Here is a 25,154-nt window from a genome sequence, read left to right as displayed (position 1 = left end):
CATGCCATGCATACCAAGAAATCCAAACACATTACACCAATCTCACAATTAACACAGACTTCCCATTAGGGAATGAATAATTACAAAATTTCACTGAAGACATAAAGAGCTGTGCATAGTAAAGCTCCATCATCTATCACAGGTTTTAGCTCTGGCCTATTTATCACAACATATTTTGCAATACACTGCAGTGGCCTTTTAATTAAACTTGCTGTATCTCATGTTACAAGAAGCCTTTACAGACTAGACATGCTTTTACCTTTTTTTTTTAAAGGACAGCTGTAGGACTTGAACCAAGTTACAAATAATATTTTCAATAGCTGTAATGATTGTTTCTTTTACTGCATTGGAAGATCCCCTGGTAGTATAAAATGCTTTTTGACAACGTGGCCTTATACTATGTGAGGGATTGCTCTTTTCCCAGAAGTGAAAGAGCAAGTTCAAAGATTAGCCTTGTTTGTCACTGAGCTAGTCCATTGAACACCTCAAAGAAATGCCCTACTTGGGCTTATATTATTAAGAAATAATGGATCCCCTTAACATAACACTGACTTCTGATAGATTCATTAAAGCAGCATTGGCAGGTTGTGTCTGGTCCAGATATTCATCATGTCCAAAAAAATTTGCAAGCTAAGATTCTTTGCTATTCTAGTCTCTGCAGCATTTTTGTTGCCTTATTCACATAACTAAATTCTGCCACATGTGGCTCATGCAGTCTCTTCGGCAGAATGATTCCAATGATGTTTTTCAATTCCAGTGAGAGATTATGTTTTGTTTAAAAAAAATTATTCTCCCACAGTGACTGAAACCCAAAAACTGCAGCACTATGCTAAAGCACAGTTCAGGGAAGCATCTTTAACAAGGAGAGCATTTAAATATATGCATAGCTCTCTAAGCATATGAAAGACATGTGAAAGACATACCTTTCAATGGGACAAAAGCACATGATTACAGTTACACATTTGCTTAAGTGCTTTCCTGAACAGGGATGGACTTACACATGGGCTTATTGTTTTCCTGTGCCAGGAGGACCCAGTTCCATGCCATCCCAAATATGAAACTATTCAGTCTCTCAATAGAAAAAAGACATTATATTTCATTGTGCTTTCAAGTTTTATTAGAGTGTCAAGTAACACAGCCGAGGAAATTGTTCTTGTCAGAATATGTGACAGCCTTCTCTTAAGTAGTACTCAGTCATTCATGAAAGAAGCCATCCAATCTCCCTACACCTACCATTTTAACATGTGTAAAAGGTTTGAGAGCTACAAAGGCATGGAATATGAGATCAGAACTGAAAAGCTGGTGCTATTTATACAGCTGTCATACAGCAGCAATATAATATTAATAATGGAAACAGTTCTACATTTTCCTTTGGGCTTCAGAGGAGGAGAAGTCTTGTCCTATGGTTAAAGCACTGCACTGATTGTGATGCAGGTTATCTGGCTTCAATTTCTGGCTGGGCTACAAACTTCCTTTATGACTTTGTCAAGTCATCTTACATTTCTGATCCCAGATCAGGTATTCATGTACACAAGTAACATTAAGCAGTGTTTTAAATCCTTTTTTTCGAAAAAGTAGGTGCATGCACATGCTTATATGTGATTGAATCTTGGCCTCTGGGCCTCAGTGTCTTATGTGTACAATGAAGATAATAATACTTTCCCCTTTGTCCAACTTATCTCTTTGGGCCCGGTTCCTTTAAACAGAGAGATGCTTAACCAGGGGTGGATATAGGGCAGGGCGAACGGGGCGGCCGCCCCGGGCCCCGCGCTTCAAAAAGCCCCGCGCATGTGCCATGGCACCACCACGCATGCGCATGGCGTCACTGCACATGCGCCGTGGCAAAGCGGGGGCCCCACAAAACGGTCATCTGCCCCAGTGCTTAACTTTGCATATGTTGGTGATCTCAATGTTTATTCAGTCAGCACATGTTTAAATGTTTGCCGTCTCAGAGCTTGACTAGGAGTTGGTGGCTGCAGATGTACTGATAGCTGAGCCTATCGCTGTTCTTAAGTATAAGCCACAGATACTATGGCTGTGATCATTTGCAGTGGGGCAGCAGCAATGCCAAGGAGCTGATGAGGCTTAGGATGCTGACTTTTAGGTGCCAACAGGCCAAAAGACAGGCACTTATGGGATCACAGGCACCAGGGATTAGGCAGCACCTTAGCAGCAGGTTTAAAAATGCCTGTAATGCCTAACTTAGGTATTTGTCTGCCTATTAGGTGCCTAAGCACTTTTTAAAAGTATGCTCTCTGGGACAAGGCTGCTTTTTTTCAATAGTGCCTAGCATAGAGGGGTCCCATGCTTGGTGTTACGGTAATAATATTAATCAATGCTGTATTAGAGATAAAGGAGTATCGTACACTGTAAATTTACTTGAGCATCTTTTAGCACTGTAACAAGGAGGAATAAATTATCTCTCTTATTTTTGTCAATAATTAACAGTTTTGGTTCATTTCCAAAAGAGTGTAGGGTTTAAAATGTTCTGAAAAGGTGAATGTCCTTGAATTCATCCTGCATCTGCCCATTGCTAGCAGTAAACATTTAGCAAAAAGTAAATGTAAAATGCAACACTTCATGAAAGTAAAAGTATCTTTACTATTAATATACAAATGGTGAAGAGTGACAAATAATTGATATACTTTAAGCCATACTTTCTATGTCTTTCATAAATACAAAACTTCAGCATTTGCAGTATTATTATTATTATTATTATTTTTACAGTTTAGATATATATATTTACAGCATTTCAGAAGGACATAAGATTTAGAAACAATTAACAAACTAGCCCCAGTGGTAGCTAACTCTTCAATATATAATTCAGATGGTATATAGCATAAATGGGCTGTTGACAACATGTGGAATAACAAAAACAATATATGGTATCCCTTAACTTATACTGTACACAGCATACAAAACAAATATCAAGTGCTCATGGTAGCAGGACAGCTCTTTTTAAAAATATCTTGTCTAAATAGTTTACGTATTTTTAGCGAGAACTCTACACCATTAGCAATGACATTTCCTGAAGGAATAAACTGTTTTATTTTTGTTACTGACTTACATAAATTCTGAGGGGTTATTCCACTCCACCCCTCACACTTCAATTTCTCTCTTTATTAAATGTAGACTAACTAAATGGCAGAATTATAGGATCTCTCTGGCCTAACATTCTCCCTTCACAGTTCAAAATTCCCCTGTTCCAGGCTAACTTGTCCAGAGACGTCTTCTGTTTTTTCTGCCATCATCCGAGCTAGCTGCAACATCTAATCCCAAGCAGCTGCTTCTTCTTCTAAGTAGCGCTGTATTTAAACATGCTGTCTCTTTTCCTGACTTTCCTTATTTTTGTCAGCTTTCTTGCCCTGCATTAGTATAACCTGCCATTTCCCCAGTCCCACCTGTGACTTAAAACCTGCCAATACATATATGGCAGCCCACATTTATAATTCATTATCTTGGGCAAAAAGAGGCCAATGTCCAAGTTTGAAAAACAAACAGCATTGGGCTCACAATGCCTTTTAGGAGGAAAGATACATTGGTATACTATGAACTTTAAAGTCCCTTATCCAAAGCCCATTGCAGTAAGTGAAAAGATTTATCTTTGCGTCAAATCAAATCTTGTATGAATTGCTCATTGACATGTATGGTGACATTTTTGCAAATCCCTTAAAACCTGTTTTTTTTTCCCACAAAGCAGTCAATTTAATTAGATGTTTCCTTGAAATTATATTAGCATTGAAAAAAATGTTTCAGTGCAGTGTGGACTTTTTTCTTTATAGCACCGTTAAAAACAAAACAGAAATATTCACTTAACCATGGTGCTTTTCCTGGGTATGTCTACACTAGGATTTTTTTTCAAAATAACTAAATTTGAAATAACAATTTCAAAATAAGTGTTATTCCCTGGGGAAAGCAGGAGTGCAGATATCGAAATAACCAGCTCATTATTTCAAAATGATAGTGTGGACACTGTGTTTATTATTTCAAAAGAAGGGGTGCTATTTTGAAATAACTTCCCAGTGTAGATTAGGGTTCACTTAGCACTGCTACAAACTTCAGCAAAACATACTGAGTGTTAAAAAAAATCTTAGTTAGACTTTATCTTTTACCTTTATACAAAGGGCATTTGCTACGTAGAGAGAAACATTTCTTCATCTCCTTACTAACTTTTAAAATATGCTAGACTATGGGATAAAATTGTGATGCAATTCTAAGATCAGTACTAACTTCTAATAAGGAAAATATCCCCGATGAAGAGAACCTGTAAAAGGCTCATGTGTGCCCTATGGTATGGCTACACTGTAATTACATACCCATGACTAGCATGTGCCAGCCGACTGGTTCACAGAGATCAAGTTAAAGAGTCATTTGACTGTGGCATAGACATTTGGACTTTAGCTGCAGACCAAGTTCTAGGACTCACCCTTGTCTCAAGGTCCTAAAGCAGGGATAGGCAATAAAAGAACTTCAGCCTGCAGGGTTATTACCTGGAGGCCGCTGCCACTATGTTTACCTGCACCTCTGCAGGTATTGGAGGATTGCAGCTCCGGTTGGCTGCAAATCATGGCCAACAAGAGCTGCAACTCCGCAGGTATCAGTGTAACCATGGAGGTGGAGGCCTTCCAGGTTACGTCTAAACTACATGGCTCCATCGACGGATTTAAATGATCGCGGCTTCATTTACATTTACATGGCTGCCGCACTGAGCCGACAAACAGCTAATCAGCTGTTTGTCCGCTCAGCACGCTAGTCTGGACGCTCCCCTGCCGACATCAAAGCCCTTTGTCGGCAGCCCCGGTTAACCTCATCCCACGAGGAATAACGGGGCTGCCGACAAAGGGCTTTGATGTCAGCAGGGGAGCGTCCAGACTAGTGCGCTGAGCAGACAAACAGCTGATCAGCTGTTTGTCGGCTCTGCGCGGCAGCCATGTAAATGTAAATGAAGCCGCGATCATTTAAATCACTGCTTCATTTGACTTTGCCTATGTGTCTAATCTACATGCCTCTGACGACAGAGGCATGTAGTCTAGACACAGCCCCAAGGACTAAATCTGTGAACTAGATCCATCTGCTCACCCCCATCCTAGAGCCCAGTTACCAGCCCAAGCTCATACAAGGCAAGACTGAACAGACACATGATATCAGCTTTCAACTACATAAAAGGGTTTAAAAGGAGAAGAGAGAAAATTATTTCCCATAGCCTCTGAAGAAAGGACAAGAAGCAATGGGTTTAAATTACAGCACGGGAAGTTTGTGTTTGACATTAGGAAAAAAAAATTCAGTCAGAGTAGTTAAGCACCGGAGTAAATTGCCTAGGGAGATTGTGGCATCTCCACTATTGGGGATTTTTAAAAGCAGATTAGGAAAACTTCTGTTGGAGATGGTTTAGATAATACGTAGTAATCCGACCGTTAGTGCAGGGGATTGGACAAGATAACCTCTCAAGGTCCCTTCCAGTCCTAAGATTCTATGATCTACATTGCAATTATTCGGTCCCCTACCCCAAGTCTTGAAAGCCCAAGTCAGCTGTCATGTGCCAGCCATGGGTGTTTTTAATTTCAGTGTAGATAGACCCTCACATCTGATTCTCAAAGGTGAGTCAAGTGGGAAGATCCTTGGACATATGTGGAGCCCACTGAAGTCAATAGATAAAATCCTGGAACTCTGAAATTTATTGGATTTTTATCATTAACTTCAATAAAGCCAAGATTTCACACAATAGTTATCTACACAGGTATTCTGCTCCACAACCCTTCAGATCAATCTGCAATATTAGGGTCTGTGTGCCTATATAATACCTAGGTCTGGTGGTGGTTTTCTACAAAGGGGTAAATTTTGCCTAATACCTATATCAAATACTCTAAATAAATAAATATGTTATTTCCAGTAACAGTTATAACACAGATAGTGAAGCCATGACCTTTTCTGCAGACAATGGTTTTACTGTAAGTAAAAAGGTGGGAAGAGAATCCAGAGTTCCTTCCAGATCTGAAAGAAACTGTTAAGATTTTAGAGGCACTGGGAGGACAAATAACATTTTGGAGAATCCCTAAAAGAATCTCAAAAAAGTTTCAACTTGAGGCATTTGTTCAAAATACCCATTCACAAGGAATTTCCTTCCATTATCTGAATCATGAACACATCTTTCTCTACCTAGAATAAATACATTTTAAAATGGTACCATCAAAACCGGGGAAAAAAGTGCTACCTCTCCAAATCTTTTATAGGTTTGAGGTTTTAAATATGATAGTGATTTGGAAAAAAAAAATCTGCCCACTTAACTTAGATACATTTTGTATTTCTGAGGCGGGGACTATTTCACTGTAAAACTTCAATTCGTCTAAACGGGATTATTAGGCAAATTACTGAAGGGTTGTTTTTTTTAAATAAAGCAGAGTGACATGCTATTCAAAGGCACAAATACATCTTGATTATCTGCTGTAAGAAACAGAAAAAAATGACATGATTGTAATACTACTGTTCAATGATTGGCACTTAATGAATAAGGACCTGATCGATTTCATTATCATCATGAAAAGAAAGCCACTTTTCAGATAACTATCAGTTCAAAGATGGGAGATGTCAAATGGAATTTACTGTCATGAACTGTTGTCAAAACCACCATTCTATATGACTATCATATGCTAAAGTTGTACATAGTAACAAAGAAAATAAAAATTAGGCCCTGATCCTCCTAACTGTTCCAAGCAAGTAGAATCTTCTACTTCTGCACATCCCTGTTGAAGTAAATGGGGTGCAGCATGAGTGGAGCTCCCAAGATTAGGGCCTAAATAAGGGTACGTCTACACTACAGCCCTAGTTCGAACTAACTTAGTTCGAATTAGTTAATTCGAACTAAGCTAGTTCGAACTAACGCATCTAGAACTAAAAACTAGTTCGAACTAGCGTTTTGCTAGTTCGAACTAGTAAGTCCACATTGAGTGGACTCTGAACAGGGCTTAATGATGGCCGGAAGCAGTGCCGGCAGGGCATCACAGGAGGACTTAGAGCATGGAGATGCTGTCTCAGGCTAGCCGAGGGCTGCGCTTAAAGGGTCCCGACCCCCACCCCGGACACACAGTTCTAAGGGGTGCCCCGCTTGCAAAGAAGTTCTGGCTTGGAGTGCCCTGAGTGCCCACACTGGGCACATCACACCACTCGGCCATCAGCCCGGCTGCACTTGCCGCAGGCTGCCATCTGGGGAGAGGGAGTAATTGGGGGGCTGCAGGAGAGCTTCCACCCCCAGAAGCCCGCAGAGCCAGCCCAGTCCTCCCCATCGGGGGCTCGTACCCCATTCCTCCCTCACCTCCTTCCACTTGCCCTTCCCTAGCCCCCCTTCTTATTGATGTACAAAATAAAGATAACGTTTCTTCCAACATTGACTCTGTCTTTATTGAACAAAACTGGGGGAGACTGGGAAAAGGAGGTGGGAGAGGGGAAGAGAAAGGCTGGGAGAGGGGAGGGCAACTAACATGATCAGGGGTTGGGAACAGGTCCCAGATGAAGAGAGGCTACAGAGACTGGGACTGTTCAGCTTAGAAAAGAGGAGACGGAGGGGGGACAGGATAGAGGTCTCTAAAAGCAGGGGTTGGGTGGAGAGGGTGCATTCAGAAAAGTTCTTCCTGAGTTCCCATAAAGAAGGACTAGAGGACACCAAAGGAAAGGAATGGGTAGCAGGCTTGAAACTAGTAAGAGAAAGTTGTTGTTCTTGACAAAGCAAATAGTTAACCTGTGGAACTCCTTGCTGCAGGAGGCTGTGAAGGCTACAACTAGAACAGAGTTGAAAGGGAAGTGAGATCAAGTCATGGAGGTTGGGTCCATGGAGTCCTATTAGCCAGAGGGTAGGAGTGGTATCCCTGCCCAAAGTTTGTGGAAGGCTGGAGAGGGATGGCACGAGACAAATGGCTTGGTCATTGTCTTCGGTCCATCCCCTCCAGGGTCCCTAGGGTTGGCCGCTGTTGGCAGACAGGCTACTGGGCTAGATGGACCTTTGGTCTGACCCAGTACGGCCATTGTAAGCTCAGGGCTCAGTGTCGGGGGTCTCAGTGGACCCCCTTGATTTTCATGCACACCTGGTCCTGGGTGGCCAGGCTGGCAGCTCTCCTGCCCTAGACGGCCACTTTCCTGTGCCTAGTGCGGAGATCGTGGACGAGGTCCACGATGTCTGCACTAGCCCAGGAAGGTGCCCGCCTCTTGCAGTCCAGGGCAAGCTCCCGGGAGCCGCCAGCCTGGTCCCGGGAAGAGGGGGTGGGCTGGGGGGCATTGGGTGGGTGGCTCTGTGCCGTGCCAGGTGCAGGGTCTGCTAGCTGGGTGCTGGCAGGCTTGCACCTGGCACGGGCACCGTAGCCAGCCCATGCCCCTTTAAGGGGTCCGGGGCCGGGAGGGGGGCATAGAGTTTCCCTGGTGTTGGCCAGAGTGGCCACCAGGGAAACCTGGGGAGGGCTAGCCTCCCACTAGTTCGAACTAAAGGGCTACACAGCCCTTAGTTCGAACTAGCTAGTTCGAACTAGGCGTTAGTCCTCGTAAAATGAGGTTTTCCTAGTTCGAACTAAGCGCTCCGCTAGTTCGATTCAAATTCGAACTAGCGGAGCGCTAGTGTAGCACCTATTAAAGTTAGTTCGAACTAACGTCCGTTAGTTCGAACTAACTTTGTAGTGTAGACATACCCTAAATTCAGCTTTTTCACAACTGGTATTAGCATCACCAGAATAGTAAATATTTCTGCCCCAGGCCCTCCCCCCAAAAAAATCACTGGGGTTGGGGAAAGAACAACAAAAATATTCTGCATAATATATATTTTAGGCTAAATTGCAAAAAGTTAATCAGAAATAATTAAAAAAATAATATGAGAAATCAAAATGCATCTCCTACTTAAAATAATCTAAGCATTTTTAATCTTTTTCTCTTGATCTGTTGTTGAGTAGAGATTGTCTTTGTCATGTTTCATTTAACCTTCCAAGAACTGTCAAAAATATAAGTGACTTCTTGGCCCCCAACCCAAACTAAAACAGTGTAACAATTCAGGTTAATTTTACCAATAGTTATATTCAGTCAACTCTTCTGTCATTTCATACTAACACTTAAAATTACTTTCAGACAGTAAAAGTGACATTTATACAGATATATTTTCAGTCTAGAATACGAAAGAAAAACAAAGAAATGCTGTTATTCCATTTCTGCACATATCTTACAATTTAAACTACAAGCTGTCCCTCATGTGAAAACATTAGCAAAGATAGATATTTTGGTACATTCTTTCATGTTGTAAAAAAACTTGTACAGTTTTGCCTTTCTCCTGCATGGCATCAATGCCAAGAGCAAGAGATACCCTCTTAAACTTCAAATCAAAGACTATACTTAGAATAGTCCTTCACTAGTTTTACTCCATGTAATTCAAAGGCCATCACAGAATACCCCTGGTAAGAGGCATAACTTCAGAAAAAATAAATCTGGTATATTCAAACATGCAGTTATTCAGTTCCCATTAATATACTGAATAACAAAATACGTTTGTAGAGGGTTTTTTTTTAATTTAATGTGTAGTACAATCATAGCAATAATAAACATGCTGTATGGACCTCTTAGATTTTCAAATCCCTTTGCACTTATTTCCCCCCCTCACGTCTCTCCTTCCTCCTAATTTAGAGCCATATCTAAGCAAAATTTGTCTTCACAGATGAAGGAACATGAAAGTTTCCTAGGCTTTGCAGCCACAGAGGCCACAATATTTCAGGGTGAAATAACCTCCTGGCAAGCAACTGTTGCCAGGATTCTATCAACCTTGCATACAGAGCAAAGGGAACTTATTGTGTGACTGGTCCCATTAGTTCCACACTATATTTTTTGCATAGTGAGGGTCTGCTCAGCATGAGTGAGGATGACAGGATTTGGCGTACTAGTGACAGAAAGAGCCTAAAGAAAATGCTGTTGTGGAGAGTGACAGTGTAGAAAGTAGACTACACAAACTGGCTGCGTCTAGACTGGCAAGTTTTTCCGCAAAAGCAATTGCTTTTGCGGAAAAACTTGCCAGCTGTCTACACTGGCCACTTGAATTTCCGCAAGAACACTGACTATCTCATGTAAGATTGTCAGTGTTCTTGCAGAAATACTATGCTGCTCCCGTTCGGGCAAAAGCCCTCTTGCGCAAATGCTTTTGCGCAAGAGGGCCAGTGTAGACAACATGGTATTGTTTTGCGCAAAAAAGCACCGATGGCGAAAATGGGGATCGGGGCTTTCTTGCACAAAACCGCGTCTAGATTGGTATGGATGCTTTTCTGCAAAAAGTGCTTCCGTTAAAAGCATTTGCGGAAAATCATGACAGTCTAGATGTAGCCATCATGTCCAAGTGAGATTAACTGTTTTCCTCTCTACCCCAACCTTCTCTTCTACAATTGCTCAAATCTTGTTTCCTCTTCTTTTACCTCAAGCTACCTGAATTGTTCAGGATACTACTTGGTTACTAGCTTACACACACAAAAAAGGACATCAATGGAGGAGGACTCTGGCTCTGAGTATTTTTCCAGTAGGAGAAACTTTCACTGCATGGTAGGAATGTGAATGATTAACTGGGTTAACTGGTGGGGCTGGAGCAGCTCCCAGCCTGCCACTGACAGGGGACTGCTCCAAGACCACAGAGAACCCAGCATAGACAGGGGATGCTCTGTTGTCCAGAACAACTGCTGTCTATAGCAGGCCCACACACCGTGCAGGGAGAGGTTGCTGCTGCATCCAGAGCAGCCGCGGCGCTGGGGCCACTCCAGCCAAGTGGTGTTTGGGGGTGGGGAACATTCCAGACTAGCTGGACTGGAGCAGCTCCCTCACTCCACCTCCCCATAATTGGTTAACCAATTAAATGGGAGTTTACATCCCTACTGTGTTCTGTATGAGGAGTGGCTCTGTCAATTACAAGCTAGGGGCCAATCCCACTCAGCTTCCTCCGGATTCTCATTGACTACTCACTTCCAGAAAGAAATGAAGGAGAAAATTAGCAGGCAAGTGGCTGTCTATTAATTGTGTTTCTACCTGCTCAGTGCACCGCAGCAACAAGGCAGGATTCTGAGGAGTACCCCCTTCAGCTTTCCTTGACCTTGAGGCCTTGGGTTAGCATTAAAAGTGAGAGACTTGCAGCAGAATCATAGTGCATCTTTCACAGTTGCCCTATTCCTCAATTATCCCTTTCTTGTCTCGTGATTCTCTTTTAACCCTCTTCTCCAACCATCCCTATTGTCTGCACTGGCTTCTTGGCTCATTATGCATTCTCCACTAGATGGCCACCTAGGAGTATTTTAAGGAAAAAAAAAACTAAAAAATTTTTGGGTCGTCTTTGGGTAATACATCAGTTTTAGAAGCAACCTAAGGAAAGGATGCCAGCAGATGCTCCCCTAAACACATCAGTGATTGAACCAATAGGGAGGCTAAATAATCATTCTCCCAAATTCCAGTTAATTTCCCAAACATGATTGTAGTCTGTTTGGCCACAAAATCATCTGACTTGCCGTAATCACCCACATATCAATTAAAAGTTGCATGACCTTCACCTGGGAAAATGAATAGTCAAAATTCTATATCCATGAACCAACTATAGAGGTGGGCTATGTGGGTGTCACCCACTGATTAGAGCTAAAATTCATAAAACAGGTCTATATTCAGATGTGGAGAAGTTCTGCAATGGTATGATCCACAACTCAGCCCCTGAGGAACAGATATTTTAGATAGTGTTTGTTCACTGAATAGATCTGCCTCTTCCACAGTCAGCTCCTGATTAGTGTAAAAGGTGATGGATACTGAAGTCTGGACTAAGCACAAAATATTATTCCTCCAACTGGTAATAATGTAAAAGCAATCATCAATAGAAGAGGATTAATTTTTCACCAAAGTTGTAAATTATCTGATCATAATAGCTTATAACTTTCACAGCTGGTATAAGTAAGAGTGCTTGTCTTGGACTGTGAAGCTCAAAATATTTAGCCTATTGTATACTGCAAATTTAGCAGTTTTATAATGTTCTTAACCCATGTTGTCAAAGTTCTTCTCTTCCTCCTTTCTTGATGTGTTTTTTTTTAATACAAAGGATATGCAATTATTAATTCTAAGCTACAAAACAAGTGCTGCTTAAAGGACAACTGATTAACAACATGCCTACAAGATGGAGGTGAACAACTCCTTTGTTATACTGCAATGCAACACTTTATTCCTTGACTAGGTGGTTAAAAGAAGGAATGATATATATTTATAAGTACATGGAGGCAACTAATTTGAGTTCATGTTTATTTTAAGATTTCATTTGAAGCCAAAAGCTATTATCATAAATCAGTGTTCTTCTCACACACAAAATATGTTTCCACATTTTAATTCACACATGATCTCTCAAACATTAACACAGAATATCTGAAAATCCAGTAGCCTTTCAGGGTCAAACATTCATGTAGTCCAGATGAGGCCTTTTTTTTTCTAAAAAATATTGAACCATATTTATTTTAAATCTGTACATCATATTTATTAGCCTTGTAATATATTTAAGAACCAATGTGCAGGTCTCTTCCCATCTAATAGTCAGTGTTTCTGTTTTGTGTCAAAGGACAAAAAGCAGCAGAGGTGGCTACTCAGCCTTTGCCAGCCCTCTGTCTCAAGTTTCTAACTGAGATTGTTTGTTTTTCCCCTTCTTTTAAAGCCCACCTAAACCCTCTGCTCTATTACCAATGAAAATAAATACAGGAGTACATGGCACTTTCTTTCATGTATTTAGCTTGATTTGTAGGATGTGGAGCTATTTGTTGCGTTGTCTGTGGCTGGGGGTAACTTGGTAAAAGTGTTTTTATAAATAGATCATTTTTGTAATATAATAAATTACCATACTTTTTTGCAGATTCAGATTGATACCAAGGGACTGTGGTCAGCCAGAACTACATACTAAAACATTAACAAAACAAAATAGAGAGGTACTGTAGACAGAAGTACTTTGATCCTATGTACAGGTGTACTAACTATTCCAAGCTTAAGTTGCCCAAGAAATTAAGGTCAGCTGTAGAGTTTTGGTCACAGGGTTACTCCAATCCAAATGCTTTTTTCCCCCCGACAGCTGTAGTCATCTTTCTATGCTTTGCTATCATCTTCTTTTGACTGGATGATGTCATTAGAAACTTTGATTTCTATAGTTTCTGGATTTAAAGCTTCTTTCCCATTTTCTTCTTTTAGTGGCAGTTTCCTGTGAGAAATGTGGGAAAGTCATTATTTATCTACAATCATTCACTTTGTTTATAATATAAAACCAAATTGATTTTTAAAAACATATGGGTGCAGTATCTATTCATATAAAACCTCTAAGGGGTAAATTTTAGAGGATGCTCTCTGCAACACACTGCAATAGAGATAGCCCATTCAGGTAGATAAAGTAGTGCCATGCACACACTTATTTTCCTGTGTGATAGCCCAAGACAGATATCAATCTGGTCCTGTACTATCAGTGGATTGAGGTAGTCTTCATTAATCAAAAAACAAATTTAGGAACAAATTGAGCAGCTCTAGAAAAACCTTATAATTGCAACATCTATTGTTGATAAAGACAAACTAATCCCCCAATCATTGGTTTGATGAAATTTAGGCTTGCTGGAATGTACAAGGAAAATAATTTTTCATCAAAAGGTTAAACAATGAGCATGAACTAACGGAGGCTATGTCTAAACTGCAGGCTTCTTTCGGAAGAAGCTTTTCCGGACGAGATCTTCTGGAAAAACTTCTTTTGAAAGAGAACATCCACATTGCTTTTTGTATGCGCTTTTGCTATCTGCTTTTTTGAAAGATAGTGTCCACATTGATTGGACACTATGTCACATTTAAGTTGTGATTACTATGGATGGAGTGGCCAACAGGGCACCTGTGCTTTTTCCTGGAGGCCTCTTCTATAGAAAACAAACGTCTCTTCTCCGTCCACACATGCCTTTTTCCGAAAGAGCTATTTCAGTAAAAGGCTTCTTCCTCATAAAGAGAGGTTTACGTCTGTCAGAAAAACCCCTACGTTCTTTTGACTTTCTGTCGAAAGAATGCAATAACAGTGTGGATGTAAGTGTAGTTTTTCCAGAAAAAACAGCCTTTTTTCTGGAAAAACTCTGCAGTGTAGACATACTCTGAAAGATAACAAAGACAAGAAAAGGAGGGGACTTGTAACTTTGAAGGTGAAGATCTAAAATAATTTTTGAGACGCTGAAGGAAACAAACTGCCTCAATACACAAGTAATTGGTCCACTAACAGATAAATTAAGTGAGATATTAAATAGAAGCTGATTTAACACCAGTAGTAGGCTTATAGTAATGTCACTAATAATTGCAAACTGTTTCTAATAGAAAAGCTCCTGTGACCCTATGAATGTAATTCAAGATATCCATGTTTTTAAATTCCATTGGCTTCTATTAAAAAATTGAAAAAAAGAAAAATAGAACACTTGACAAATCTAAAGAATCCCTTCTTTGATGTCAAAGTCTTAACTGGATTTGTATACACACACGTAAAAATGCACAGGTCCAGTAATAATCAGTTTAATAAATAATACAATCTCACAATATATTTACTATGTTTAAATTTATTTTTTAAGTGCATGCAATATTTTTGCTGGTTTTGAGTTTTCCTATAGGTCTTAAATTACTTTCATATATTAATTTGCAGCTGCCAGAATAAATATTTGAGTTTAAAGGCTTTTAAATGAATTAACTTGAGACTGAAAAAATACAAAAACATTGTTTTTCCTTAGGCTTGTAAGCTATTGTGATGACAAAAAGACTAAGACGCCTACCTGTACCAGTTTTTCAGTTGCCTAGATAACTAAATAATACTATTTGAGTAACAGTCATTAAAAGCTTCAGAGTGGTAGCCTAGTTAGTCTGTAACTGGAAAAATTTATATATATATATATATATATATACATATATATATATATATACACACACACACACACACACACACACACACACAGGCAGTCCCCGGGTTACATACAAGATAGGGACTGTAGGTTTGTTCTTAAGTTGAATCTGTATGTAAGTCGGAACTGGCATCAGCCGCTGCTGAAACTGATCAGTTTCAACCGCTGCTGAATCTGGACGCCAGTTCTGACTTACATACAGATTCAACTTAAGAAACCCAGGCGTCCTCAAGTCAGCTGCTGCTGAAACTGATCAGCGGCTGATTCCAGGAAGCCTGGGGCAGAGCAACTGTGCCTCGGGCTTCCTGTAGTCAGCCGCTGGTCAGTTTCAGCAGCGGCTGACTTGAGGACGCCTGGGGCAGAGCAGGTGGGGTGCTGCTGGGTTGCTCCAGTAGCGCGGCACCTCGGCACTACTGGAGCAACCCAGCAACACCCCAGCTGCTCTGCCTCAGGCGTCCTGATTCAGCCGCTGCTGAAACTGACCAGCAGTGGCTGAATCAGGACTCCTGGGGCAGAGCAGCTGGGGTGCTGCCGGGTTGGTCCGGAGCGGCACTGCAAACCTCAGGGGAAGCCGGCGGGACAGCCCAGGCACGCCTGGGCTGCCCGGCTGCCCAGCCCCTCCGCGTCTTTGCTCCGCGTCTTCCTGGTCTGTAGACCAGGGAGACGCGGAGCAGGTTTTCTTGCCCCGGAGTACACGGGCGGCGGGACCTTGAGGTCCCGCAGTCCATGTCCTCCGGGGAGAGAAAAGCCCTGTTGGTAACTGCGGATCCGACGTAAGTCAGAGCCGCGTAAGTCGGGGACTGCCTGTGTGTGTGTGTGTGTATATATATATATATATATATATATATATATACACACACACACACACACACACAAATGCACAGCTCCAGTTGTAATCAGTTTAATGTAATCAGTTTAATAACTGGAAAAACTTAAAAAGCTAAAAGTCTAGCAGCACCTTAAAGACTAACGAAACATATAGGTCAGGGGTGTCCAAACTTTTTTCAAAGAGGGCCAGATTTGATGAAGTGAACATGCGTGAGGGCCGACCATTTTGCCTGACATTCTTTGAACCATTAAAATTAAATGCAAATTAACTATTTTATGCAAAGTTTATTGCAAACGGCAAACGACATAACACCAACTATACATGTTGTGTCCAAATATATTTATAACTGATTTAGACCAACTGACATTAACTGAGATTTTACAATGTATTCATCTCAATTGAAAAAAAAACTTGCCTACACTAATGTGAAGGGTGAAACTGAGATCTGGACTGCAGTACATAGGCTAGGTCTGGTTCAAAGGCAGTCCCTGATCTCAGCAGCTGCGGAGTCCGTCCCTGATCTCAGCAGCTGCGGAGTCCATCCCTGCACTCTCAGCCCCAAGGTAGACGGCTTGCAGGGTCAGAGGCGGGCGGAGAGCGCAGGGCACGCTGGCCTCACGGCGGCCCGGGGGCAGGGCGAACCCGTAGCCAAGCGGGGAAGCGGGGCTGCGGACGTGCCCTACACGGAGGATTAGGACCGCAGCGGCCGCCATGGACGGCGGCGGCGCGGCCGGAAGCAGCGCCAGTCAGAGGAGCGCCGGGGAGCCAGGGGAGGGGGAGGAAGCGGGGGCTGTCCCCGCACTCTCAGCCCCAAAGCGGAGTGCAGGGGCAGGGTTTGGGACCGCTGCGGCGGCGGCGGCCCGAAGCGGCGCGCTGAGCGCGCCAGTTAAAAAAAGCACCGGGGAGCCGGGAGAAGTGGGGGGCCGTATTAAATCCGACCGCGGGCCGCATTTGGCCCGCGGGCCGGACTTTGGACATGCCTGATATAGGTGGTATTATGAGCTTTCGTGGGCACAGTCCTCTTCTTCAGAGTCATTAAAAGAATCATTTACTTCATTGGACTTTGGATCATTAACTAAATAATTCACAAGGTGTTATCACTATTAAGTAGAATTACAGAAAAATACTTTATTTCAAAAGTTTAACCCACTCATCACAAATGACCTACTGTATGATACATTACGGTGCTGGTTGAACCTCTGGGGTCTGGGACTCTCTGTTCCAGCAACAGCCATGATCTGGAAGGACCACAGATGATTCTGGACAAGAGAATCTTAGTGGCAGAGGTTGGTGGTGGCTCAGAGCGGAGCTGGATGGTGAACTAGCAGGGCAGTAGAGCCCACAGGGCACCAGAGCTCCCAGCCGCTGGGGCTGGGAAGCTGGTAGGGCGACTAAGAGGTCCAGCGTGGCAGCAGAGCCCACAGCCAGTAGGAGAGGGCAGCAAAGCCCCCAGTCATTGGGGCCACTGGGAGCTCTGGAAGGGCTGCTGCAAGGCTTAAGGGGCCGGGAGCTTGCGGGTGCGGGGGAGGAAGGGGCTGCTGCAGCTCACGGGGACAGGAGTCTTGGGAGGGGAGCCCAAGTGGCTGGGAAGAGCCCAGTGAGGAGGAGGAGGATGGTATTCATATTGCAAAAATAAAATGAAATACGTTTCAATTTTAGCAAAGTAATTACAACTATAAAATTTAATTTGTTAGTGCTTCAATGAGAGAGAAGTTTGCACTTGATTATTTTTTAATATTTCAAAAACCCTTTGACAAGTTCCCTCACCAACGGCTCTTGAACAAAGTAAGCAGCCATGGGATAAGAGGAAATGTCTTCGCATGGATCAGTAAATAATTAAAAGACAGGAAGAGGTTATCAATAAATCAATGGTCAGTTTCCACAGTGTAGAGAGGTAAATAGTAGCTCCACCAAAGCTGTACTAGCAGCTGCTATTTAACATGATCATAAGTGATTTGGAAAAGGAAGTCAACAGTGAGGTGGCAAAGTTTGCAGATGATACAAAATTATTCATGATACAGTAAAAGTCCAGTGGTCCGGCATCCAATGGTCCAGGACTCCTGATGGTCTGGCACCATCTGGAACCCAAAAGTGCTCCGGGCAGCCGGACAATTGTAGCTGCTCTGCCCCCAGCTTCCCCGATTCAGCCACTGCTGAAACTGACCAGCGGCTGACTCCGGAAAGCCCGGGGCAGAGCGTGCTGTGCCCCAGGCTTCCCGGAGTCAGCTGCTGGTCCGTTTCAGCAGCAGCTGACTTGGGGAAGTCTGGGGCAGAGCAGCTGGGGCGCTTCTGGGTTGGTCCTGCAGAGTCGAGGGGCGTATCCCCCCCACTCCACCACAGATCCCTCATAGCCCCTCCTTCCTATAGTCCAGCATATTTGATAATCTGGCACCCCCTGGTCCTAAAGTGCCGGATTATCAGAAGTTTACTGTAGTTAAATCTAAAGCTGACTATGAAGAGTTATAAAGGGATCACAAAAATCTGGATGACTGGGCAGCAAAATGGCAAAAGAAATGCAGTGTTGATAAAAGCAAATAATGCAAATTGAAAAGCATAATACCAAGTATACATAAAAAGTGATTGTGTCTAAAATAGCTGATACCCCTCAAGAAAGAGTCCTTGGAGTCACTGTGGATAGCTCTTTGAAAACACCCATGCAATGTATATTGGCAGTAAAAATGGCAACAGAATATTAAGAATAGAAATAGGATAGATAATAAGAGAGAAAATATCATACATTCCACTGTACAAAACCATTATATCCACATCTTGAATATTGCATACACGACTGATCAGAAAAGACATACACAGTCGCTGGATTTGAAAATGTTGAAAAAAGTACAGACAAATGATTACGGATCTGGAAGAGCTTCCATATGAAGAGAAATTAAAAAAAAAAGATTGTGACTTGGAAAAGAGACAAGAAAGGGGGGAATATGATAGAAATCAATAAATCATGATGGATGCAGAGAAAGTGAATAAGGAAATATTATTGATCTCTTCACACAACACAGGTACCAGGGGTCATTCAATGAAATTAATAGGCAGCTGGTACAAACCAAACCAAAGGAAATACTTTTTCACATAATGCATAGTCAACCTGTGGGACTCACTGTCAGGGGACATTGTGAAAGCCAAAAGTACAACTGGATTAAAAAAAAAAGAATTAGATACATGCATGGAGGCTAAATTAATCAATGGGTATTAACCAAGATGCTCAGGGATGGAGCCCCATTTTCTGGGTATCCCTAAGCTTTTGGCTGCATGTAGCTGGGACTGCTTGACGGGGTTTTTTTTTCCCCCACTCAATAATTGCCCTGTTCTTTTCATTTCCTCTGAATTGTCTGGCACTGGTCTCTGGCAAAAGACAGGATACTAGGCTAGACGGACCATTGGTCTGATCCAGGATGTCCATTCTTATGTCCTTTTCTTGATGGGGCATAATTGAATTAAGTTGTATGTGATCTATTTTCACTCCTAAACCTGTTCAGATACCATAATTTAATAACTTCTTGTGTGACTGATTATGATATTCGTTCACAGAGACATGTGATTGTGTATTGAAGTACATAGATCCTTGCCTTATTAGCAAGAGAGGTCAACTTTGGTACAACTCTAAAACACAACCAGTGGTATCATGTTAAATTCAATAAATTTGTTTTCAGATCTCATGAGGATACTAGGATCTGCAATATCCACAGCAAATGGTGTAGAAAATACTTTGCAAATTTTAATTTCAGCTTGGTTCAATATTCAATTAGGAGTTCTAAAATACATCATTATAATCTTAGAAAGAAATGGCTGAAAGTCAGAATGCAACTAGGTTGTGATTCCTGTCATTTCTCTCCACAAGTGTTTGTAATGTTATTATTTCCCCTCTCCCTAATCAAAAATAACAAAGCATTTGCCCTGCATACTTATATTAAGATTATTCAGGAGAAAATATATTTGCTAACTACTCAGGCTAGCACCTAGCTTTGACACCTAGCTTTTTTGTTATACAGTAGTCATTTAATTGGAACAAGATTTGATCCCTTTCTGCAGTTAAACTCTATTTGCAACACTTCCCCCCCCTTATAACTACAGTACTTGTGTGCAGAGAACAGTGTAATCTGATCCTCTTCTATTACCGTACACTAGACTTTGAACTGCGTAGCATTAAACACTTTTATCCTGGACCCCACTATGATTGCTTTGAGCTGGTCTGCAATCACAAAGCAGCTGGAAAGCCTGATTAGCTAGCTACCTGAGGACTAGGAAATGCCCATTTAGCATAGGGCTAGTGTATATTTCATACACTTTGGGTAAAGACATGAAAGTACTGCAAGTTTGTAAAATTAATCTGGTTCTTTACTGAGGTAAATATTTAAATGGATCCTGTAACTGCAGATAGTCTGGCAGCCATAACTGAATGATTTCCAGATGATTCTTCCAAATTCTTCTTTTCCACGATCTGTGCTACTTCCTTCAAGTTCCAAGCAGGTTACTACATCTTTTCTTTTAAGCCATCTTGATTCTCTGGTGCATTTGTCTCTGTGCTTATCTATTATCAAGTCCCAGAGACTGTGTATTACAATAGTCCAACCTTGTCAGGTATAGATCCCCTTCTGCCTCTATGCTGTTGCTATCAGGCTCTTGGATGTGTTTCTTGCTGACTCTGGTTTCTTATTGTTTGTGGGTACTCGGGGGGGAAGACATTGTGTGCTCAAAGTCCCATTTGGTACTGAATCATTTGAATTCTTCTGCAATGTACAGTCTGGGCAGAGTTTTAGGTATGTTCTACCTTCCAAAATGCACCTTTTGGAGTTCTAGTCCTCCAGATAGTCCACTTCTCAGAAACAATTTTTCTCTATGGTTTCATTCTGTCAGGGGTGATAGTACTCAAGACACTTATCAGCTGTCCTTGTGTTTCAGGTATTATTCTTGGCAACAATTTGGCTTTCAGAGCCAGTGAACAGCAAGCTGCAATACAAGTCTACAATGCACTATCACACACAGTGAAAACTCCCTAGTGCACTTTGATCTATCCTTTTTTATCTATTCTAGGTTGAGGCAGGTGTAGACCAAAGCACAGTACATAACTTTTACTTTGCCATTGAAGGCTCTATATGGCTGGTGAGTGAGCAGAAGTAGCCTAGAGTGCTGTAGATTTATACCCCTGCTTACTGTGTACTAACTCTCCAGTTAAACAAGCCCTCAGTCTCATATTTCTCATCTGTGTCCTTCCCATCACCACCCTCTGTAATGAAAGTAAAAAAGCTTTAACCCCTACATTTACCTCAGTACACAAACACAATACCTGCTTCAACATGCTTATGCAAGATTTTTTTCTTTTGCTCTGGAAATCCAACATTTCCAAATGGTTGGGGTCTCTCCAATCTCCCTGTCAGCTATCATTCTAGGCACTGTTTTGCTTATCTGTCAATGACTTTCTTACTCATTAGACTGACTGTCACCATGTTTCACATGCCATGTGCTGAGTAACAATATGAGGAAAATCCATGTTTTTGTAACTAAACAGCTATTTATTATAAGAACTATTTATAGAGATACTGCACCTGCAGCTAGCATCCTAGCCATGAGTAGAGACTGACTTCTGGCTCCCCTTCCAAATGATTCCCTCTTGCAATACGTGCTCCCATCTGCAAGTTCCATGTGGATTGGTAGAGTGCACGTGGACCTATGCCACTCTTTTAAACTGCACCCTTTGAGTAGGGCAGGGCAGAGGATAAAAATGCTGGGCCCCAGGAAGGCTGGGCAGGGAGGGAATCTCCAGACATTGCTAGAAAGGGCAGGGTCTCAGGGAAAAGAGGTGCCCTGGGGGCTACCTGCCACCTATTCTGCACAGCCCAGAAAGCACAGCCAGGGGCTCCAGCTGTGATTTGAAGGACCTGGGGCCCCAGCCATTGCTGCAGCAGCAGTGGCAAGGGCCCCAGTCCCTTTTAAATTGCTAGATCCCAAGCAGCTGCTCCCTCCCCCTCATCCCAATCAACAGCCCTGATATAGGGGATAAGAAGACAACGACATGGCTATGTTGAGCATGTCCCTTTGCCTTAACTATTCCAGGCTACCAAAATGGCCCACTAAGTATCATTCAGCCAGGGAAGGTTAAAGCATCCTTAAAGCAGCTCTAACTTTGGCCAGAGCTCCTAGGATCAGGGTGGTCAAGGAGTGGCCTTTTCCTATTACCACACTATGTTTTGTGTGGAGTGCAGCTCAACTAGACCTCCAGGTCTAGTCATACAATTACTACTGTAGTCTACAGGATATTCTGCAATTTGATTCTTATGTCACTAACAACTACAAGTAGACCTCCCTAGCAACTTAACTGGTCCAAAAACAAGGGGATTTGCTGGACCAGGGGAGGTCCCTCCCAGCATGGCCCATGCTGTCCTGCTGCCCCGACTAGGACTCTGGCCTAGTCCCACTGCTGCCTGCCTGATTGTTGCTGCCTCTGGGGCAGGAGCTCTGTGGCCAGGGATAGAGCTCCATAGCTGGGGCTGGAGCTCCACGGCTATTGCTGCCATCCCTGAGCTCCAGGGTTAGGGCTGCACCTTCTCAGCTGCTGCTGCCAGCCCCTAAGCTCTGTGGCTGGGCCCAGAGTTCCATGTCTGCTGCTGCCGGGCCCTGGCTACTGCCTGGCCACAGGGGCCAGAACTCCCTGTTGGGTCACCCAACCCTCTACGCCCCAGCTCCCAGCTGAGTTTCCACTCTCCTGTCACTCTTGCCCTGCAGCCCAAACCTCCCTATACCTGGGCTTTGTGATCCAGGAACATCCGTGGACCGATTGTTGCCGGACCAGAGTGTCCCGGATAAGGGAGGTACAACCTGTAGTACATCCTAATATATTAAGTCTGTGTCTTTTTTGTGTATTAGTTTGTACTCTGCAGATTACTCCATACTGTCAACAGTTCAATCAGTTGTGATCTATTTTAAGCATGTCTATAGTGCTTGTCACTGGAATACCAAATGACTACAGCAATATTATAGTTACACCATAATGCCATAACACAACTCAATTGCTCAGCATTATCAAGAGACAAATTCTGCTGCATTTGTTTGTATTGGAAGTTTTTTCACTGATGTATTTCCAAGAGAACTTGGGAATCTGTCTAGATAGGTCTTAGTTTTCTATAGCACTTCTCACTGTAGTATCTACACTCTTCCCAGAAAATTAAATCCGTATTGCAGGGCACCAATAAAATAGTATTGATGGAAATATCAGTTAAGTTATTCCACTAAATGCAGAGCATATGCTCTTTTTTACACTTAGCCTCTGAACTGAAACTTAAACTGTTCAGACACATGGAACTACAAAAAAGGAACATATATCAACTTTTAATCCTCTAACATTTCCCTACAGATATCAATAGCAGCCAGTAGCACCAGATCTTGCCTTATTGAGTAGGAATTCTTACATTTTGCAGTTCTAAGAGAAGGCATGGAAGATGCCTTTTCTGTGTGTTCAGAAACAGATGAGGATTAAGCACTTATTTTCCTTTTAAAAAGTTATTTTATTTTCTGCAGAAATGTTTGATTTGCTGATTTCCACATCATTTACTATGTAAGGGTCTTTGCAGAAACAAGTGATTCTTGTTGTCATCAGCACAAAGATCTTCACAAAAAGCACAGAGGCTTGTGCTCAGACTCTTCTTCCATAAATGTAAATCCACATTGAGACTCACAGGCCATTACTTTCTGGATGAATTTATCTAGTAATTGAGCTGTCTTCCTTAGGTTCACATGGTTGGGGCCCCAGTACCAATTACTCTGCTATTATAGCTATTGAAATATCAGTCTATTTTTACACGCAAATCTAATTTTCAAGAGAAGGAAAAAAATAGATACATACATCCAAAATACTCACCATTGTGAAAACTCAGTGACTGACTTTGAAAAGTGTTATGCTCATTCGCGATCTACCGTAAAACAAGTTACACACTCTACACATAGCTCACAGAGACTATATAAAATGGTAATAGGAATAGTGCTGCTCCTCTGAGTTTCCTCTACTGGCTATAATTGGTAAAACAGAGGACAGAATCTAGTGCCCATCAGAATTCATACTTCTGGTTACAAAAGAGCCAGTAGCTGTGCCCTCCCCATGTAATGGGGTAATTGCTTTTGGAGAACTTTCTGCCAGCAATGACCTGTCTCCATATCTCCTTCTGTGCATGATCCCTTAATGAGCTCTGTGCAACTCAAAGGGTATGAAACAAAAGTCACCTGCTGAAGTTCTACATGGTATGAGTTAAATTAAATTCAAAATAAAGTCTCTTCTGCCCGGACTCCAGCTGGGCACAGCCCCTCCTTCCCAAAGGACTATATTGTCCTTCTCTCTGAGTAGCTAGAGAAGGTGCAAAACCCTTTTTCAACTTCTCCCTGCTCCAAGCTCTGACTATCACTAAAACTCTTTACTCTCCTCTCTGAGTCAGGAGCCTATTAATCTTTTTCCCTGGACCTGGATTCAGACTCTCTCCTTGAATCAGGAGTCCCAAGCCCACCACAGAACTAGAGTATAATCAAATAGACACTTTTACTCCCTGCAGGAGCCATTCTTACCCACTACAGCACTCATCTGCAGCCGTTTTTCTCAAGGCACCTAAATTTCCCAGGCTTTATTCTGGTTAACACTCCTAGCTTGAATATTAGGCTCATACTTAAGCCTCTTTCCCTAGGAACTATCCCATGTGTCTCTCTATTCCTCCCTTACATCCCCAGACTTGGCCTGACTTTATTACCTTACTCATTGCTATGTATCTGGGGAAGTGTGTGGATTTTGGCACAGGTGCACGGAGGCTCCATTTCCTTGTGACAGCTCCTACTTTCCTGAATCCACTACAGAGTGTACAGTTTCTGCAGCCATCTTGGAAATCTCCTTCAGCTGCTCCTCAGCATGCAGCTCCCAGCAATAGAGCTGAGGGGAGGTAAGTAGGCAACTCAGAGGAGCTGTTCCTGAGCACTCTCCGGCTAGCTATAGCAAGTGACCTTGAACACACAGCTGGGCTCCAAGGCTATGTCTAGACTGCAGGCTTCTTTCGAAAGAGGCTCTTTCGAAAGCATCTTTCGAAAGATCGCGTCTAGACTGCAGGCGGATCTTTCGAAAGAGTAATCTGCTTTTTCGAAAGAGAGCACCCAGCGAGTCTGGATGCTCTCTTTCGAGGAAGCCCTATTTACATTGAAGAACGCCTTCTTTCGAAAGAGGAACTTTCGAAAGAAGGCGTTCTTCCTTGTGAAACGAGGTTTACCGCCATCGAAAGAAAAGCCGCGTTCTTTCGAAATAATTTCGAAAGAACGCGGCTTGAGTCTGGACGCAGGGGAAGTTTTTTCGGGAAAAGGCTACTTTTCCCGAAAAAAACCCTGAGTCTGGACACAGCCCAAGTTACACAACTGCAGAGTATGTTTGGGAT

General features: G+C 42.4%; 1 protein-coding gene across 1 annotated transcript in view; it reads right to left on the bottom strand.

Annotated features, from left to right (window-relative positions):
* Window positions 1-8,677: 8,677 nt before the first annotated feature.
* The window catches only part of NCAM2 (neural cell adhesion molecule 2), a 545,555-nt gene continuing 529,078 nt past the window's right edge, over window positions 8,678-25,154 (bottom strand). Inside the window, exon 18 of the mRNA XM_006128839.5 lies at window positions 8,678-13,207. Coding sequence (XP_006128901.1) covers window positions 13,096-13,207 — 112 coding nt within the window. The 3' untranslated portion in view covers window positions 8,678-13,095. The remainder of the gene's footprint in view (window positions 13,208-25,154) is intronic.

Source organism: Pelodiscus sinensis, chromosome 1 (genome assembly GCF_052426305.1).
Source record: "Pelodiscus sinensis isolate ZL-2025 chromosome 1, ASM5242630v1, whole genome shotgun sequence".
In the NCBI taxonomy this organism is placed as follows: Eukaryota; Metazoa; Chordata; order Testudines; family Trionychidae; genus Pelodiscus; species Pelodiscus sinensis.
Note: the sequence above shows the minus strand (reverse complement) of the source record. Positions and strands in the feature narration are given on the sequence as shown.